Source organism: Cyclopterus lumpus, chromosome 20 (genome assembly GCF_009769545.1).
Source record: "Cyclopterus lumpus isolate fCycLum1 chromosome 20, fCycLum1.pri, whole genome shotgun sequence".
Taxonomy (NCBI): Eukaryota; Metazoa; Chordata; class Actinopteri; order Perciformes; family Cyclopteridae; genus Cyclopterus; species Cyclopterus lumpus.
This window is the reverse complement of record NC_046985.1, coordinates 20,111,727-20,131,590: the sequence shown is the minus strand read 5'-3', so window position 1 is coordinate 20,131,590 and position 19,864 is coordinate 20,111,727. Positions and strand designations below refer to the sequence as shown.

The 19,864-nt window shown below is 42.1% G+C and overlaps 1 protein-coding gene across 1 annotated transcript in view; it reads right to left on the bottom strand.

Moving 5' to 3' along the window:
* Positions 1-19,864, bottom strand: part of rsu1 (Ras suppressor protein 1) — a 45,189-nt gene that overhangs the window by 11,830 nt on the left and 13,495 nt on the right. Inside the window, exons 5-8 of the mRNA XM_034560447.1 lie at positions 16,434-16,552; positions 15,224-15,306; positions 13,477-13,591; positions 12,818-12,950 (exon numbers count right to left, since the gene is read on the bottom strand). Coding sequence (XP_034416338.1) covers positions 12,818-12,950; positions 13,477-13,591; positions 15,224-15,306; positions 16,434-16,552 — 450 coding nt within the window. The remainder of the gene's footprint in view (positions 1-12,817; positions 12,951-13,476; positions 13,592-15,223; positions 15,307-16,433; positions 16,553-19,864) is intronic.

Below are 19,864 nucleotides of genomic sequence, written 5' to 3'. Positions count from 1 at the left end.
AATCACTTGATTCAATATAATCATATGGTTGTTGTACGCAAGACTCACACTGAGCTGAAATTAAATGAATGCACAAAAACTAAGTCAATAAAATATGTCTTTTTTCTCTGTTGTTGGGGGAACACTGTCGAGTCAATGGGTTAGGGTTGTCAGCACTGTGCATGGAGGAGGCTGGTTAAGAAACACCTCCTGACGGACAGCAGGAAGTCTGTTCCCACCCTCCATAGGCAGCAGGTTTGATGTTTGTGATGACACAGAAGGAAACCCATCTCTTTTACCACATCATTCATTTCTTCCTGTTTCTATCCATATATCATACTCCACATGTGGCAGCTGTTTGAACAAATGAGAGAACTTCAGTAGGTTTGATCATTAACAGTCAATTAGCTTCTGTTCAGCGAGTTGTGCTTGTGACAGACCTGACTGACGTGTGCCTGTACACAGCATTTCATGTGAAAGGATGTGCTTGGCTTCTCCAAAACATCCACGTAAACATCTCTGTGGATCTACGCAGAGGGATGATACGGGTAACCGTAGGTTGCATATAGGCTCACAAAAGACAATCCACCCGAATCTCCATGATAGTGGGGGCCCTCCAAAAGCTCCCAGGCACTCCCATTCCCATTCATTCAATTGTGAGGTGTCACTGTTAGAGGGCCCTTCCTTCACAAAAACACACAGACACAGACTGGGACAGTATATCTGGAGCATCCTGTTGCAGATTGTGAAGCATCTGAGTGGAAAGCAGAGCCCTTCTTGTAAAAGGTGCCCGGTGTACTTTCCAATTCGTGGCCTCAAAACAGACCCTCAACTTCTCTGTGCCTCCGATCGACATGTCAACAATCTCCTGATCAGGTGGATCGCAGGCTGCCACAATGTTGGTATTGTAGCAGGAGAAGAACTAGGCTGTGGAAGGATATACTATTGGACAAACACGTAATTCAGACTGAAAGTAACACAGGTGAAACTGCCAAACTTATAAATAAATTGCCTACTGTGTGGAATGCGTAAATTAACAGATTTATAATATTACTCCTTAAACGTGTCTATTACGTTACATGAATCGGTTGCTTAGATGTATTCTTATGCCGTGTATGATAATATTTTAGCCATATTCTTTCAGCTACAATCCCAATGATGTGAAATGGACTTGGTGGCAAATAAAAATATATATAATATAATATATATTTTATATTTTATAATATATAAAACCATCATTTTAAGCGGTATGGTTTATTTCTATAACTTATAATCACTCATAGCCAACAATAAAGTAACCGGAGCAAAGCAACCCTTCATCCAGTCTGTCAATCAATCAATCAAACTTTATTTCAGACTCAAGGTCCAGATAGTACAAAACATTGAATAGAATAAAATACAAACATACATAGACCTACGAATGCCTTATAAAAAGACAGCTGTACCAATGTCTCCACAACTGGGACTGGTAGCACGAAGAACTAAACTTTATTTGATAAAACCATGATTATTTCATTTTCTGAGTCATTAAATGTATACATAAGATTTCTTAAAAACAGCTTGGAAAGCATGAACTCCTGCAGCCACAAACATTTCACTGGCACTACTCCATCTCGGTCTCTTCAATAATATTCTCATGGCATCATTATGAGCTACTTGAAGTTTCTGTAAGCTTGCTTTTTGTAATTAGACCACAAGTGTGTAGAGAGGTGTACAATATACTCTAAAGAGACATCTTCACTCCATCTGTACACACACCAAACCTGGTGAGAGAATGTTTGCTTGTGCATATATCATCCAACATTGCCTATAGATGTCTTCATCATCATCAGTCATCTGTGCTGTAATAAAATGTCCAAGATATTTTACCTCATCACATACACTGAGGTAGTTATCAGATAATTTGAAGTCATATAATGTTACAATTTTGTCCTCTTTGGGTCTACAGATCAAGATAGACCTCTTACTGGTATTGTATTTGATGTCATGTTCCACACCATATACAGTACATACAGTAATGAGCTGCTGGAGACCAGCACTACATGGGCTAAGAATCACAAGATCATCTGCATACATAATATGATTAACTAAAGTATTACCAATCATACACCCAGTATTACCGGCTTTCAACTGCTTGGACAGATCACCAATATATAGATTGTCCGAGATATCTGCATTCATATCCCCAATGACATATATACAAGAGCAAGTATTATCTTGAATATAGGAATTGATGAAAGCAAGTCTGTTTAGATATTCATCCTCATTGTGATGACACTCAAAGGGTGTATAGACATTTAGGATAATGAATTCCTCATCAGCGTGAGTAAACTGTATTGCAATACACCAGTCAACACCAAGACTGACCACATTTATCAATGAGTCAAGCTTCTTATGCCATAAAATAGTCACACCCCCTGGTATCCTACCTCTGACTATATCCATGCCAAGGTCAGTTGTAGACTCCCCAACCCCATGAAAGTCATCATTGAGAGAGTTTAGTCTTTCCAAATCTTGCTTTGCAAAGAATGTCTCTTGTATACATAGTATGTCACAATTCTCCAAAAGGTTGTCAACCACCATGCAGCGAGCTTTATCCCCTGAGTTCTGGCCCACATATAGGCCACGACAGTTATATGACACATTGCAACATACGGCTTAAGAAGCTGACACACATGATGAATATATAATGAGATCCTATATACAAGTTGTGTTTCACACCGCCAGGGTTAGAGATGAAAGAATACGGCTGAAATATTGTCTTACACAATAGAACCCTGGGGTTGTTCTTATTTTTCTCTATTACTGATGAGTAATAGGCTGTTCTGGCATTACGGAGAGCCTTTTTATATGTTTTTAGACTATCTCTCCAAACTAAGCGTGATTCTTCCAGATTGGTGGAACGCCATATATTTTCGAGCTTTCGTGAAGTTTGCTTTAGGTCGCGGGTCTGAGGGTTATACCAGGGAGCAAACCTCCTTTGCCTCACCGTCTTTTTCTTCAGAGGGGCTATCGAGTCTAGTGTCATTCTCAGTGAGCCTGTAGCACTATCGACAAGATGATCAATCTGGGACGGACTAAAGTTAGCACAGGAGTCCTCCGTCACATTGAGACGTGGTATTGAATCAAATGCAGAAGGAATCGCTTCTATAAATTTAGCTACAGCACTGTCAGTTAGACATCTGGTGTAGAAACTTTTGACTAACGGTGTATACTCCGGGAGTATAAACTCAAAAGTTATGAGGTAATGGTCTGACAGAAGAGGGTTCTGTGGGAAGACCTCCAAATGCTCAATGTCAATGCCATATGTAAGAACAAGGTCGAGGGTGTGGCCAAAGCAGTGAGTGGGTTTCTGTAATCTTGACAGAAGCCAATCGAGTCCAACAATAAGATAAATGCAGCACTAAGGCAATCATTATGGATATTACCAATGTGTCTCTGCTAACAGGCCATGTACCACATTCCTTCAAAGTAGCTGTAATTAAACCTCTCCTGAAAAAGCCCACTCTTAATCCAGAGGTGTTGGCTAACTCTAAGATCCTTGAGAAAGTAGTGTTAATTTCTGAGAACATTCCCAACCAACAAGTCAAAAGATATGCAAGGCAGGCAATGTGCGCACACAAATGCATTGTTAAAAGCAATAATATATCTGGGTCAGAGACTGCAGATACCTGCTGCCTTCTGATGACTGGAAGAAGAGTAACCACAGTAAAGGAATGGCTTTCGGTATAGTTCTACTAACTGTCATGACGTAGAGCTTTACTCTGCCTTGCTGGAATTAAAGTTATGACCACCGGTTGAAAAATCACAGTGTAGATTAAAGTTATTGTTTCTGTCACAATTCAATAAATTGCACATTTTACCAAATGGAAATTCTCAAAAAGAATGATAAACCACCAAACAGGATTCATTGAGTGCACTGTTTCAACCTCTTAAGTAAATCAGGTTGAATACTCAGTATCATATAGGCCACAATGTCTTGAAGTTGGGAAGTCAACCATACTTATTTATCACTGACCATGATCGTTAACATGGCTTTTCATCTATAAAAGCTTCAAAATTGTAAATGTGACTGCTGAACTTGAATGTCACAGGCGGCCATCTCATAAAATGCTCTGGTGAAGATGTGGCTGTCTGTGATCCCATCTTTCCTTTAATGGATGGATAACCTTAAATGTTCTCCTACTCTCTTGGAAACTTTTCTTAATTTGAATCATTTGGTTTCATGGTTAAAGGGCAAGGCTTGCTTTAGGTGATTTGAGTATGGATTATATAGTTATTAGGACATCTTTAAATCTTGTTGATAGAAGAACACACCCTGGACATTGTGTTTGGATTTACTCTTGAAGGTCTTGATCTCTGTAAAGCCAGCTTACATGTTTCTGATGACAAAGTTATTATTTTTAGGTCCCAGCGTCTACTTATGTTTGTTCCCAATACCAACTCTGCTGAAAGCTTCCAAAAACTAGTTAATTAAAACCATGCAAAGGCACTAATAACGTAAAAGATTCTGTAAGAGAGATCCTTGGCTGAATAACAACACTAGAGAAATAGAGAGGACAGTCAGGTGGTGTCATATACAATTTAGAAACTTATAATGTACACTTGTCAAAAAACAGTAAAAGAAGCCAGAAGCCTTATTTCTCAAACACATTTGCAACAAGCCGTCATAACCCCCCAAAGGACACAAGTGCCAGACTGAAGCCTTCATCATGTCCTTTAGATGTTTTCTGAAGGAGGTTTTTCACAGTGTTGGTCACACTATTCTCTCCATTGTAAATAAGTCTATGTCCTTAAGCTATGTTCCGTTCTGCCTGAGGCATGCAGGAGTGCACGCACCAACATACCAGTTTTCTACTAAGAAAAATACAAGAGCATAGTTTTATTATTGCTTTCACATTCAAGATACATTCCACCAAATTAGACAGTAACGGGAGGTGCAAACAGATGTGTGTGTGTGTGTGTTCACAGAGCTGAAAGATGAAGGACATTTAGGCAGGTGTGAATGAAGCTGTGAAGACACAAGCAGGATCTCTTTGGGAAATGATTCAACACCTGCCTTAGAGGAAGGCTGATGCTAGCTGTCTGCATGTGTGCATCAGTGTGCTTTCTCTTTCACTTCTTCACTTACATCTTTCTCACCTTCACGCGTTCTCACGTCCGTTTCTACCGTGTCTCTCACAGACTTAGGGGGCATTGTCAGTGTGATGGCCGTCACAACGGACTGAAAATAGGGAAGCATGGCCAACTGCTGAGGCCAGGCTGATCATCATTGTTCATCACTTCAAGAGTGCTACAGAGCCAGTAGATAGTTAAAAACAAACTATAATAGAAAAGAATTATAGCTGGCAGTGATTTAACACAAAGTCATAATCGCCTTCCTGAATAAAAAGGTTTTTAGGCCGGTCTTAAAGAGTCCAGGGTCTGTGTTCCTCTCACGTGGTCAGGGAGACTGTCCCATAAGCAAAAGGCCGGTCTTAAAGAGTCCAGGGTCTGTGTTCCTCTCACGTGGTCAGGGAGACTGTCCCATAAGCAAAAGGTCTTAAAGAGTCCAGGGTCTGTGTTCCCCTCACGTGGTCAGGGAGACTGTCCCATAAGCAAAAGGTCTTAAAGAGTCCAGGGTCTGTGTTCCCCTCACGTGGTCAGGGAGACTGTCCCATGAGCAAAAGGTCTTAAAGAGTCCAGGGTCTGTGTTCCTCTCACGTGGTCAGGGAGACTGTCCCATAAGCAAAAGGTCTTAAAGAGTCCAGGGTCTGTGTTCCCCTCACGTGGTCAGGGAGACTGTCCCATAAGCAAAAGGTCTTAAAGAGTCCAGGGTCTGTGTTCCCCTCACGTGGTCAGGGAGACTGTCCCATGAGCAAAAGGTCTTAAAGAGTCCAGGGTCTGTGTTCCCCTCACGTGGTCAGGGAGACTGTACCATGAGCAAAAGGCCGGTCTTAAAGAGTCCAGGGTCTGTGTAGGAAAAGCTATGAAACGGTTTCTTTCAGAACACGGAAGTACATGGACGTTCAACTAGTGCCTGATTCAACTGACCCCACATATAATTTCATTATCACACTTGCTTCACTGCTGACCCAGAAAACAGCCCCTTGTCTCACTCTGGGTTGGGAGTATAGGGACAAAGACTTATTCAAGTGGCGCAGAGTTCAAAGTCTGTCGAACACGATCTGGGACAGGTAATTATTTGTTCACACCGCAACCCCGCGGAAAGTGGTTATAAGACCTATCTATTTCTGTGAGCAATAAATGGCCAGCACACAATAACCATTATCAAACAAATGATAGTTTGTTCAAATCTTGGAGCAGCACATTCGCTAGTAGAACAAGAACTGGACAGCCTCAGTCCTTCTACACAAGCACCATGGAGTTACATATAGGATAAGACTCAAGCAAAACTACTAGACTCAAGTAAAACTAGACTCAAGTAAAACTACTAGACTCAAGCAAAACTACTAGACTCAAGTAAAACTAGACTCAAGTAAAACTACTAGATTCAAGCAAAACTACTAGACTCAAGGAAAACGAGACTCAAGTAAAACTACTAGACTCAAGCAAAACTACTAGACTCAAGCAAAACTACTAGACTCAAGTAAAACTACTAGACTCAAGCAAAACTACTAGACTCAAGCAAAACTAGACTCAAGTAAAACTACTAGACTCAAGCAAAACTACTAGACTCAAGTAAAACTAGACTCAAGTAAAACTACTAGACTCAAGCAAAACTACTAAACTCAAGTAAAACTAGACTCAAGCAAAACTACTAAACTCAAGCAAAACTACTAGACTCAAGTAAAACTAGACTCAAGTAAAACTACTAGACTCAAGCAAAACTACTAGACTCAAGCAAAACTAGACTCAAGTAAAACTACTAGACTCAAGCAAAACTACTAAACTCAAGTAAAACTACTAGACTCAAGTAAAACTACTAGACTAAAGCAAAACTACTAGACTCAAGGAAAACTAGACTCAAGTAAAACTACTAGACTCAAGTAAAACTACTAGACTCAAGCAAAACTACTAGACTCAAGTAAAACTACTAGACTCAAGCAAAACTACTAGACTCAAGTAAAACTAGACTCAAGTAAAACTACTAGACTCAAGTAAAACTACTAGAATCAAGTAAAACTACTAAACTCAAGCAAAACTACTAGAATCAATTAAAACTAGACTCAAGTAAAACTAGACTCAAGTAAAACTACGAGACTCAAGCAAAACTACTAGACTCAAGTAAAACTACTAGACTCAAGCAAAACTACTAGACTCAAGTAAAACTACTAGAATCAAGTAAAACTACTAGACTCAAGCAAAACTACTAGACTCAAGCAAAACTACTAGAATCAATTAAAACTAGACTCAAGTAAAACTAGACTCAAGCAAAACTACTAGAATCAAGTAAAACTAGACTCAAGTAAAACTACTAGACTCAAGTAAAACTACTAGACTCAAGTAAAACTAGACTCAAGTAAAACTAGACTCAAGTAAAACTACTAGACTCAAGTAAAACTAGACTCAAGTAAAACTACTAGACTCAAGCAAAACTACTAGACTCAAGTAAAACTACTAGAATCAAGTAAAACTACTAGACTCAAGTAAAACTACTAGACTCAAGCAAAACTACTAGACTCAAGCAAAACTACTAGACTCAAGTAAAACTAGACTCAAGTAAAACTAGACTCAAGTAAAACTAGACTCAAGTAAAACTACTAGTCTCAAGTAAAACTACTAGACTCAAGTAAAACTAGACTCAAGTAAAACTACTAGACTCAAGTAAAACTACTAGAATCAAGTAAAACTACTGGAATCAAGTAAAACTACTAGACTCAAGTAAAACTACTAGACTCAAGCAAAACTACTAGAATCAATTAAAACTAGACTCAAGTAAAACTACTAGAATAAAGTAAAACTACTAGACTCAAATAAAACTACTAGACTCAAATAAAACTACTAGACTCAAGCAAAACTAGACTCAAGCAAAACTACTAGAATCAATTAAAACTAGACTCAAGTAAAACTAGACTCAAGCAAAACTACTAGACTCAAGTAAAACTAGACTCAAGTAAAACTAGACTCAAGTAAAACTACTAGACTCAAGTAAAACTACTAGACTCAAGTAAAACTAGACTCAAGTAAAACTACTAGACTCAAGCAAAACTACTAGACTCAAGTAAAACTACTAGAATCAAGTAAAACTACTAGACTCAAGCAAAACTACTAGAATCAAGTAAAACTACTAGACTCAAGCAAAACTACTAGAATCAAGTAAAACTAGACTCAAGTAAAACTAGACTCAAGCAAAACTACTAGACTCAAGTAAAACTAGACTCAAGTAAAACTACTAGACTCAAGTAAAACTAGACTCAAGTAAAACTACTAGACTCAAGCAAAACTACTAGACTCAAGTAAAACTACTAGAATCAAGTAAAACTACTAGACTCAAGCAAAACTACTAGAATCAAGTAAAACTACTAGACTCAAGTAAAACTAGTAGAATCAAGTAAAACTACTAGACTCAAGCAAAACTACTAGACTCAAGAAAAACTTATAGAATCAAGTAAAACTACTAGAATCAAGCAAAACTACTAGACTCAAGCAAAACTACTAGACTCAAGTAAAACTAGACTCAAGTAAAACTACTAGACTCAAGTAAAACTAGACTCAAGCAAAACTACTAGACTCAAGCAAAACTACTAGACTCAAGTAAAACTAGACTCAAGTAAAACTACTAGACTCAAGCAAAACTACTAGACTCAAGCAAAACTACTAGACTCAAGCAAAACTACTAGAATCAAGTAAAACTAGACTCAAGTAAAACTAGACTCAAGCAAAACTACTAGACTCAAGTAAAACTAGACTCAAGTAAAACTACTAGACTCAAGCAAAACTACTAGAATCAAGTAAAACTAGACTCAAGTAAAACTACTAGACTCAAGCAAAACTACTAGACTCAAGTAAAACTAGACTCAAGTAAAACTACTAGACTCAAGCAAAACTACTAGACTCAAGTAAAACTACTAGACTCAAGCAAAACTACTAGAATCAAGTAAAACTACTAGACTCAAGTAAAACTACTAGAATCAAGTAAAACTACTAGACTCAAGCAAAACTACTAGAATCAATTAAAACTAGACTCAAGTAAAACTACTAGACTCAAGCAAAACTACTAGACTCAAGCAAAACTACTAGACTCAAGCAAAACTACTAGAATAAAGTAAAACTACTAGACTCAAGTAAAACTACTAGACTCAAGCAAAACTACTAGACTCAAGTAAAACTAGACTTAAGTAAAACTACTAGACTCAAGTAAAACTACTTAACTCAAGTAAAACTACTAGACTCAAGTAAAACTACTAGATTCAAGTAAAACTGCTAGACTCAAGAACAACTACTAGACTCAAGTAAACTGGTGAAAATTACAAATGACCTCCTAATTGCATCAGATAAAGGACTCAACTCTGTACTGGTCTTGTTAGAACTTAGTGCTGATAAAGGACTCATCTCTGTACTGGTCTTGTTAGAACTTAGTGCTGATAAAGGACTCATCTCTGTACTGGTTTTGTTAGACCTTAGTGCTAATAAAGGACTCATCTCTGTACTGGTCTTGTTAGACCTTAGTGCTGATAAAGGACTCATCTCTAAAGAATCTCTAGTTATCTTTGACCGAGACTTGTCCTTTAACTCCCACGTTAAGCAAATCTCAAGGATTGCATTTTTTCATCTACGTAACATTTAAAAAATCAGGCACATCTTGTCTCAAAAAGATGCAGAAAAGCTGGTTTACCTGTTTGTTACTTCCAGACTAGATTACTGCAACTCCTTATTATCAGGCTGCTCTAATAAGTCTCTTAAGTCCCTCCAGTTGATCCAGAATGCTGCAGCTCGTGTACTCACAAAAACTAAGAAAAGAGATCACATGACTCCTGTATTAGCTGCTCTGCACTGGCTCCCTGTAAAATCAAGAATCACATTTAAAATTCTTCTCCTCACCTACAAAGCCTTGATTGGTGATGCACCATCATATCTTAAGGAGCTTGTAGTACCATATTGCCCCACTAGAGAGCTGCTCACTAAATGCGGGGCTACTCGTGGTTCCTAGAGTCCTAAAAAGTAGGATGGGAGCCAGAGCCTTCAGTTATCAAGCTACTCTTTTATGGAACCAGCTTCCACTTTCAGTCCGGGAGGCAGACACAGTCACCTCATTTAAGAGTAGACTTAAGACTTTCCTCTTTAATAGTGCTTATAGTTAGGGCTGAATCAGGTTTGCCCTGGTCCAGCCCCTTGATATGCTGCTATAGGCTTATAGGCTGCTGGGGGATGTTTTAGGATACACTGAGCACCTATCTCCTCTTCTCTCTCTCCTTATGGATGAATTTACATCTCTCCATTGCACCTTATTAACTCTGCTTCCTCCCCGGAGTCGTTGTGACTTCACGTCTCATAGGGTCCATTGGACCTGGAGGTGTCTGATGCTGGTGAACCGGCCTCCCATTGGCCCTGCTGATGCCCCGCCCCCTCCTCTCTACCTCCTTCTGTTTCATGGATTGGAGTTCCATTCATACATTGTCATATTCATGTAATGTGTTTATGTAACTCTGTAACTCTGTTCATTCTGTACACATGACATCTATTCTTCTGTCCATCAGGGAGAGGGATCCTCCTCTGTTGCTCTACAGAAGGTTTCTTCCCTTTTTTCCCTGTGAGGTTATTTTTGGGGAGTTTTTCCTGATCCGATGTGAGGTCAAAGGTCAGGGATGTCGTATGTGTACAGATTGTAAAGCCCTCTGAGGATAATTTGTAATTTGTGATATTGGGCTATACAAAATAAACTGAATTGAATTTAATTAAAACTACTAGACTCAAGTAAAACTAGACTCTTTTCAACCACTTCTCAGAGCTTTAAGAATCAAAAGGACCGCTTCATTGGGTAGTGTAGGGATGGCATCATTGCCGCACACCCTTAGTGTGTCCTCTTCAGCCTCAGTACACACACTCTACTCTGGGAGTTGTGTTGTTCATGGAGTCAAAGACAAGTAATTACAGCCAGCAAGCTCTCATGTCAGTGTCACACACACACACACACACACACCACCCCCCCCCCACCCCCCCATTGGCAGCCAAAGTCAAAGGTGGTTTGCAAGTGCACTGATGAGTGATAAATACATTATGCATGTTTGCTTAATGAATGCTGACTTAAACGTTGTCAGTGACAAAAACAGATAGCAGTCCATAAAACAGAGTAGCTAAGCCCTCCATCATCCACCCTGACTTTGATCCGCTTGTGACTAAACATAATGTATACTCTTTTATTTCAAAATGCAAGTGTGAATTTCCTGGCTGGCCCATTGGGTTCCAGTTGTCAAACACCTGTCATGCGGTCAGGAGAACGATATCTGCAGCATTACGAGCTGAACATGTTATTCTCAATCCACCAGCAAGGAAAATGTCCCATTGTAGACAACTCACCAAGTCCTAGTGGTGCTCTTCACATTCTGAACCCTTATTGTCTTTAAAAACATGGAGGTGTAACACAACTACAGTACAAAAGCAATGCATGCATGTATGTGCGGCTCACATGTATTTGAGTGTAGGTGCTGATCCACAGACCTGTTGGTGAATGGGAAATAGGCCTAGTGCAGATCAGTCAGATGCTGTATACATATATTAGTAACTGTGTGTCTGTAGCTCATGTATTGAAAGATGTAAATCACACCCACGTATTTCTCATACAAGAATGCAGACATAGTATAGAATGGAATAAGCTTGAGCTGGTGTTATTGTCGCACTCACACACAGCTACACACAGCACATGGATCAGTTCCACAGCATGCCTCAGAGCAGCAGTCTGCAGCATGCACACAGAGGATTTGCAGCATCTCCTGCCTGGAACATGAATTAATAGCAGCCTTCTGCTTCACATTGACGTTCTTCTTTACTAGAGAGACTGCTCAGACTTTCGGTAGATGTGACATCAGACATTATACATCGCAAACATTGCAGCTCAAAACACAGAGCCAGAAGATCTGCACTGCCTTTCAAGATTGGTTCAGGGTTGAACACGGCTCATTGTTTCAAATATTTTGAATGGTCACTGATGGAAACCTTTAACTGTGAAGCAGTTAAAGGTTTCGCCTGGCTGTTAAAAGAGATATAAAAATATACGTCACATTTTCGCCTGGCTGTTAACAGAGATCAGAAGTCATCTCTCTGCGTATTGCAGTAAGCACGTTGGTTTATTCAAAGTTTAAGGGTGAAACCATTAGAGGGTTGGCCTCATAAACAAGCTGTGCATCAAATCAGAGAGGACAAGGAAGAGTACAACTGGAATTATCTCTATCAGTACCCAACAATCTGTTTTAGAAAAGGAATGACCAGAGAGGGCCTTGTGAGCTGCAACTCATTGACAAATGTCCCGTTTCAGATAGCATGGAGACATAGACAGTTCACACTATAGCATGTATGTGCAAGGACCAACAAGGAAAGCAGTCTAGCCCAGAACTGAGCACAGACATAATGAGTAATGAATAACAGTTTTCATCCGACTTCCTGCGGTTGTGTCATTGTTTTCATGCCCTGGATCACTTTTGTTTAAACGTAGCATCCCTCACAGTTGTACTACTGAGGGATTATGTTTTTATTAGGGATTATAAAAGTGTTTTGTTTAGTCAAGAGGGATCATTAGGGCTGACATACTCACATGTGGGAAATAGGTTTATTTTATGCTTAAATTTGAAATACATTGTGAAATATTCTGTTGAATGATCAAGGTAAAGACTGCACTGTGCAGAAGGACAGTCCAGAGTTCAGTGTTGTCTTTCACTGTGGAGGTGCGTTAGTTACTTACTACTTATAGGTCTCCGAGCGAACATATTCAAAAACATGGGAGACACCCAGCTGGAACTGGTCTGCAATGGGAGTGACCCAGGGATTATTCTCTGCTTTAAACACCTGTTTAGGACCAGTCAGATCCAGATTACCTGCAGACACACAAACATACAGAAGAACCTGTTCATACGTGTACAACTGTTCACATTCACACCTGAAGATCTGCTGGCCACTGAGCAGCTCCCCTGAACAGTCAGTAGGGGAACCTCATCCGTGGTTAAGAGGGGGAGACAACTGTTCGATAACTTTACCCACCCATAAACTGACATAACACCATGTTAAGTAGAATGTTAAATCATTTCTGCTTTTAGTCTAGTTATAATTAAAGCAAATTATCGTTACAGCACACTCTCTAGAGTCACCTCCACATTTCACTGTACACGTTACAAACATGAGTATGTGACAGAGATCTTTGAGCTTATACATTAGAAACTACGCTGTTCATTATTTTGTACAAACAGACCACTGGAGCCACTGGTTTGTAGATACGCAAACACCTCTGCTGTAAAAGTGTGTTCTTCTACCTTTATTAGATATTAGGTAGCTGTTTGGGGGTTGACTAGACTCCTTCAAGAGTGTGTATGTGTGTGTGTGTGTATGTGTGTGTGTGGTCACTACCTAGTTCAGGGGGGAGGACAGTCAGTCGGTTGCCCTGGATGTGAAGCTCTTTGAGTTGAGCCAATTCCCCAATCTCCTTCGGCAGCGAGATGAGATCATTATCCCTCAGACTCAACTGGACATTAGGAAAGAGACAGAACACACTCATTTAACACACACCAGCTGTAGTTTGTACCCAAGTCACTGACAAGCCACTCTCCAGGTGCAATGGAACAGTCTCTCAACGTTGGGTCACATGGACTTCCTTAATGGGAACCGGGGCCAGATACAGATACATACAACTCACTACTAAAACTATTGTAGGTTTCTGCATGTGGACATTTTTGCATTATTTCATAGTAAGTGACCTATTATATTCAGCGACTGTTATTGATACCAGATATAATAACCAAACTGTCCTGCTATATGGAGGTACTGTGCAGTGACAGCTTGTAGACTGTTAACATATTATGAATCATGAAGCTGTTGCCCCAGTGCCTACGTGGCCTTCATTAGAGTGTACAGTATGTGTCCTTTTATATAATGCTCACACAGAATACAGAAACCTAATACATGTTCCTGACCTTTTGCTGAGGAGGCAGAAGGGGTCCTAACGAATGGATGCAATAGTGACCAGCTGGGGTGTCATAACGTGAAGATGGACGGTCATTGTGTTTCAACTATGGCGCTGTACCAAAAACAGACTGTTGAGCCTAGAAAGTTACGACCAGGGACTGACACGGCCCTCCACAGGTGTCCATCCAAATGCAGGGAACATTTGAACCAAGATCATTACCGCGCGTCAATGCTAGAATGCATCGTGATACACACGTTGCGCAAATTCTCCTGTCAAGTGCCATTTGACCAGGGTTAGGGTCAGAAGAAGAAGAGGGCACGATGAGATGGCATACAGAAGTACTCACACTTTGGAAAAGGTGCAGAAATATGCCATTTCTGTTTGCTGTGTCTATTCATTTGAGGAACATTACAGTTTTCTTATTTCTCTACGGAGGTCTGATTTTTTTCATCACTTTCAATGAAGCCTGCTTGATATTGCTGAATTTAATTATTTTTAATTCCTGCAGAGAACTCAGATCTCTTAGTCAGGAAACAGCCTGTAAAGACTGAAGAAGAGCACGGATGTCCGGGTAAGTGACAAATGCCCAATTACTGACAGGAGGGGTCTGAAATGACCTACCTCACACATTGTGGATGCGACTTGCTCGTCACACACTGAACTCAGATAGGGACAGAACTGACTGCTCAATGCCAAATTAAATGGACATTGATTGATGTGTTATGCGCAGATAACATGTAACAATAAGAAGCTTTCTGGGGAGATAACAAGCAGGATTGGAATGTATCCATATATATATATATATATATATATGTGTGTGTGTGTGTGTGTGTGTGTGTGTGTATAAAACCAGTGAATGTGTCAGCTTGTAAGAAGACAACATGCAAGCTGAAATGCCACTTCTGACTCTCCGAGGGTTCTTCCTGATTTCCCTGTTAAAGGTATTCTTTACCTGATGTGAGGGGCGAAGGACAGGGGATGTTGTATGCTGGACAGATTGTAAAGCCCTCTGAGAATAATTTAGGATTTTGGGCTGTACAAATAAACAGAATTGAATTGATGAATTTGCTAATTGTGTTGCGCCACCTGATACATTTCTGTAATGAGAAACCAGCAGGATCATTTTCTTCTTGCTCATGGATGCACTGGGTTACCAACAGACTTGACTCCGTTGCAGTGACATGAACTTACGATCTGAAGCTTGGTCAGCTTCCCGATTTCAGCAGGCAGGGCCTCGAAGTCGTTGTCACTCAGATAGAGACCACGAAGGGTGGCTGCAACACAAGCATCAGTGTTAGTGCGTGTGCGGGAAACACACTGGACTGATCAGTAGCACCAGTATAGTCTGGTTCATTATCTGCCTCCTCAAGGATCTGCAGACTCCCTGGATGAGCATGCAAGGGGGAAAAATAAATTAAAGTTTCAATGTTTTTTTTAACGTAACTGTTACAAGATGGAGCCAGAACACTGTTTCTGCTGTAGTCCAATTCCTTCTTTTAGTGTGAAATCAATATTGCATGACTAATGTTGCAACAGGGTTGGATGGTTGGATGTCCAATATATTGGCAATTGGCCAAAAGCGATTGTCTGTCTTTTTTGTTTTGTTTCATACGTACAGAATGTGAGGTTTTACAGGGAGTTGCCAGCTGCAGTGTTCCCTGTATTATTGCTGTCACTGTCAGGCAGCAGTACAATACAGTAATGAACCCCAGTAAGTTGGTTCACTTCTCAGTTAAGGATCCATTTAATCCTATTCGAGTCAGATCAATACATTGACATGAGAGCTTGCTGGCTGTAATTACTTGTCTTTGACTTCATGAACAACACAACTCCCAGAGTTGTGTGTGTGTGTGTGTGTGTGTGTGTGTGTGTGTGTGTGTGTGTGTGTGTGTGTGTAGGGTTTTTAAAAAGGGCTTAGGTGCTGGGTTTGGGGTCTGAAAATGAGAAGGTTTCCATCCTAAAACTATGCAGATTCAGCAAACTTTGGAATAATGTTTTGTTAATTATATTTACTCACAAATAGAAGTTATGAAGACCAATGCAGTAATTACTTTACAAAAAAGAGCTCGCTAATGCTAGTATGATTATTAATAATAAAACCCCTAACTTCCACACTGATCCAGCAGTGTTCACAACACAACTCTTGAGTTACACAGTGGGATGAAAGGGATGATGAGGACAGCAGCGTGTACAGTAGATGTGATACTGCTACAAGGATGGATTCACATGAACACTAAATAATCATGGAAACGGTGTCGTACTGATTTGTTAACTATCTAACGATAGCTCTTTGGAGTAAGTGTCACAATTATTGTTTCACCGCTGTTTATTGTGGCACATTGAGTTAGACGCTACGACTACGCCATACATTGTGTGTGTGTGTGTGTGTGTGTGCACTCACTGAGATAGAAGAAGTTTCCAGGCAGGGAGGTCTGGTTCAGGTTATTGTAGGTGAGGTCCAGCACTTCCAGAGCTGGCAATGATCCAAATCCTCTCGGCAGGCCGCTCAGACGGTTCATACTGTCCTCACAAACACACACATGCAAAATGTACATTACACACGACTGTCCTACGACTGTATGAATGCACTTCATTTGAGAGAGACACACAGTGTGGAACAGCAAGCGCTGATGTCAAGTCATGTAAACACCCTCTGTAGCTATCAGCTGTGTGGTGCATGTCAGACTGGAGACATAACCAAGTAAAAGATAGATGACATTTCTGTTTTTTAAACTGATAACACACGTTATATATCATGTTATTCACTTGGAGCCGATCTCCCTCCAGCCAGATCCTTAAAAATAATACTAATAATTTGTTGAGCTCTTTAAAAAAAAAAAAGGTACTCGAAAGGGACTTTATGAATAGAAACAATAACAATATAAACAAAGCAAATAAATGAATAAGGATAAAAAGAGGAAGGGGGGATTGGTGTCAGTGGATCTGAGGTTGCGAGTGAGAGTGTGTCAGTGCAGGAGGTCAGAAAGGGATGAAGGTTTTGAAGGACTGGGGTGATGTGGTCTCTGTTAGGAGTGGGAGAGCTGAGGGGCAGCTGAGTTCTGGATGTATTGTAGTGCGTTAATGATTTTGGTGGACAGGTTTTTGTTCTCCTCATTTCAACTTCACCGTTCAGCCTTCCTCGTTCTCTGTGGGCTTTCAAAGCAAGTCAACAGGAATAAACAGGACAGAAGTTCAGCTCAAAACGGCATGCTGTGAGGTGCTGTTATGACACAGAGTGGTGGACATAATGAATATTATAGATTGTGGTGGCTGAGGCGTGGTTAAAGTGGAGCCCAACGCGGGGCCCCCTTGAAAAGAGCATGGAAGGAGAGGAGCAACACCCGAATCTGCCGGCGAAGGCGATCATCGCGTTGGGACAGATGCTGGGTTTGATCGGAACCCAGCCTGCAGCGGGACCAGGCGGAGGCAAACCGCCAGTTCCTGGGGGGGCTGCAGATCCAGACAGAGAGGCAGACCTACGCCCTTGAACAGCTCGCCGCCCGGACAGCTGCAGCGCCGTCGGTGCAGAACATATCCACCTGGGCGGGGGTAACTGACAGCGGCAGACGACGGGCAATCCTTTTTGGAGACATTTGAGGTAACGGCGGAGGCGTGGGCGGTCCCTCTCCTGCCTCTTCTCAACGGGGAGGCGCAGACAGCGACCCTGCGGCACAATTACGCGGCTGTGCGCAAAGCCGTCATGGATCATGTGGGATTGACCACGCAGGGCCACCGGCCGAGGTTCCGCTGGGGCCCGAGAACCGACCCTTTGCGTACGCGCACCAGCTGAAAGACACCGGCACCAGATGGCTACAGCCCGGGAGCCCAGAAGGGGCGCAGGCGGTAGAGGAGAAGGTCGCCTTGGAGCAGTTCATGGGGGGGCTGCCAGCCAGAACATCGGAGTGGGTCCTCTGTCACGGCCCGCTGGGGGTACACATCAGGCGATGGTGGATTCCGGCTTTCCTTCACTGTCTGTGTGTCAGTGGGCTTTCCTTCACTGTCTGTGTGTCAGTGGGCTTTCCTTCACTGTCTGTGTGTCAGTGGGCTTTCCTTCACTGTCTGTGTGTCAGTGGGCTTTCCTTCACTGTCTGTGTGTCAGTGGGCTTTCCTTCACTGTCTGTGTGTCAGTGGGCTTTCCTTCACTGTCTGTATGTCAGTGGGCTTTCCTTCACTGTCTGTGTGTCAGTGGGCTTTCCTTCACTGTCTGTGTGTCAGTGGGCTTTCCTTCACTGTCTGTGTGTCAGTGGGCTTTCCTTCACTGTCTGTATGTCAGTGGGCTTTCCTTCACTGTCTGTATGTCAGTGGGCTTTCCTTCACTGTCTGTATGTCAGTGGGCTTTCCTTCACTGTCTGTATGTCAGTGGGCTTTCCTTCACTGTCTGTATGTCAGTGGGCTTTCCTTCACTGTCTGTGTGTCAGTGGGCTTTCCTTCACTGTCTGTAATGTAGACAAAGTATTTCCACATTTCACTTCTGGCCTCTTTCTCTCCAAAAACTTGATGCCATGTCTCCTAATGAAGTATCAATATTAGAAATATGCTACACTGTGCAACAATACCTCCTGCTTTCTTTTCTCTGCAGACATTCAAGCTAGCCCCCCAATGAAGACGCTGTAGACATCTTAACGCTGATTGGCCAAGACGTCACATCAAAGATGTTTTATTGCGAGGACTACAACACCACCTTTTCTCCTCGTCTCACTGCAATCTCAGAAACGCTGGCCAGTTGACCGTGAAGTTTCGAGCTGATTTAAAACCGTAGGTAGCGATTTGAGCCATTTTCTCCCCCAGCATCTCAGAGATTCTCTGTCACTCACCTCGTTAAAAACGGCACCTCAAACCATTTGAATCTGCATTTAACCTGTGATGCTAGTTAATGCTAGTTGTTTTACTGTAAGAATATCATCTTATCTGCCTTGTTTATATTGATATTAATGTATTCCATCCATCCATCCATCCATGATCAGCTCTTATCCGGGGTCGGGTCGCGGTGGCAGCAGGTTCAGCAGGCCGACCCAGGCCTCCCTCTCACCCGAAACACTTTCCAGCTCATTCTGGGGGATCCCGAGGCGTTCCAAGGCCAGCCGGGAGATATAATCCCTCCAGCGTGTCCTCGGTCTTCCCCGGGGCCTCCTACCAGTTGGACGTGCCCGGAAAACCTCTAATGGGAGGCGTCCAGGAGGCATCCTGACTAGATGAACCACCTCAGCTGACTCCTTTGGACACGAAGGAGCAGCGACTCGACTCCAAGCTCCCCCCTGATGTCCGAGCTCCTTACCCTATCTCTAAGGCTGAGCCCGGCCACCCTACGGAGGAAGCTCATTTCGGACGCTTGGATCCCAGATCTCGTTCTTTCGGTCACGACCCAGAGTTCGTGACCATAGGTGAGGGTTGGAACGTAGACCGACCAGTAAATGGAGAGCTTTGCCTTCCGGCTCAGCTCCCTCTTCACCAAGACGGACCGGTACAGCGCCTGTTTTACTGCTGCAGCCGCACCGATCCGCCTGTCCATCTCCCGCTCCACCTTACCCTCACTCGTGAACAAGACCCCGAGATACTTGAACTCCTTCGCTTGAGGTAGGCAGTTTGCCCCCACCTGGAGGGAGCAATCCGCCGGTTTCCGGCAGAGCACCATGGCCTCAGATTTGGAGGTGCTAACTCTCATCCCTGCCGCTTCGCACTCGGCTGCAAAGCGCCCCAGTGAATGCTGGAGGTCACGGTCCGAAGAGGCAAACAGGACCACATCATCCGCAAACAGCAGAGAGGCGATCCCGAGACTCCCGAACCGGATCCTCTCCGCCCCCTGGCTGCGCCTAGATATCCTGTCCGTGAAGG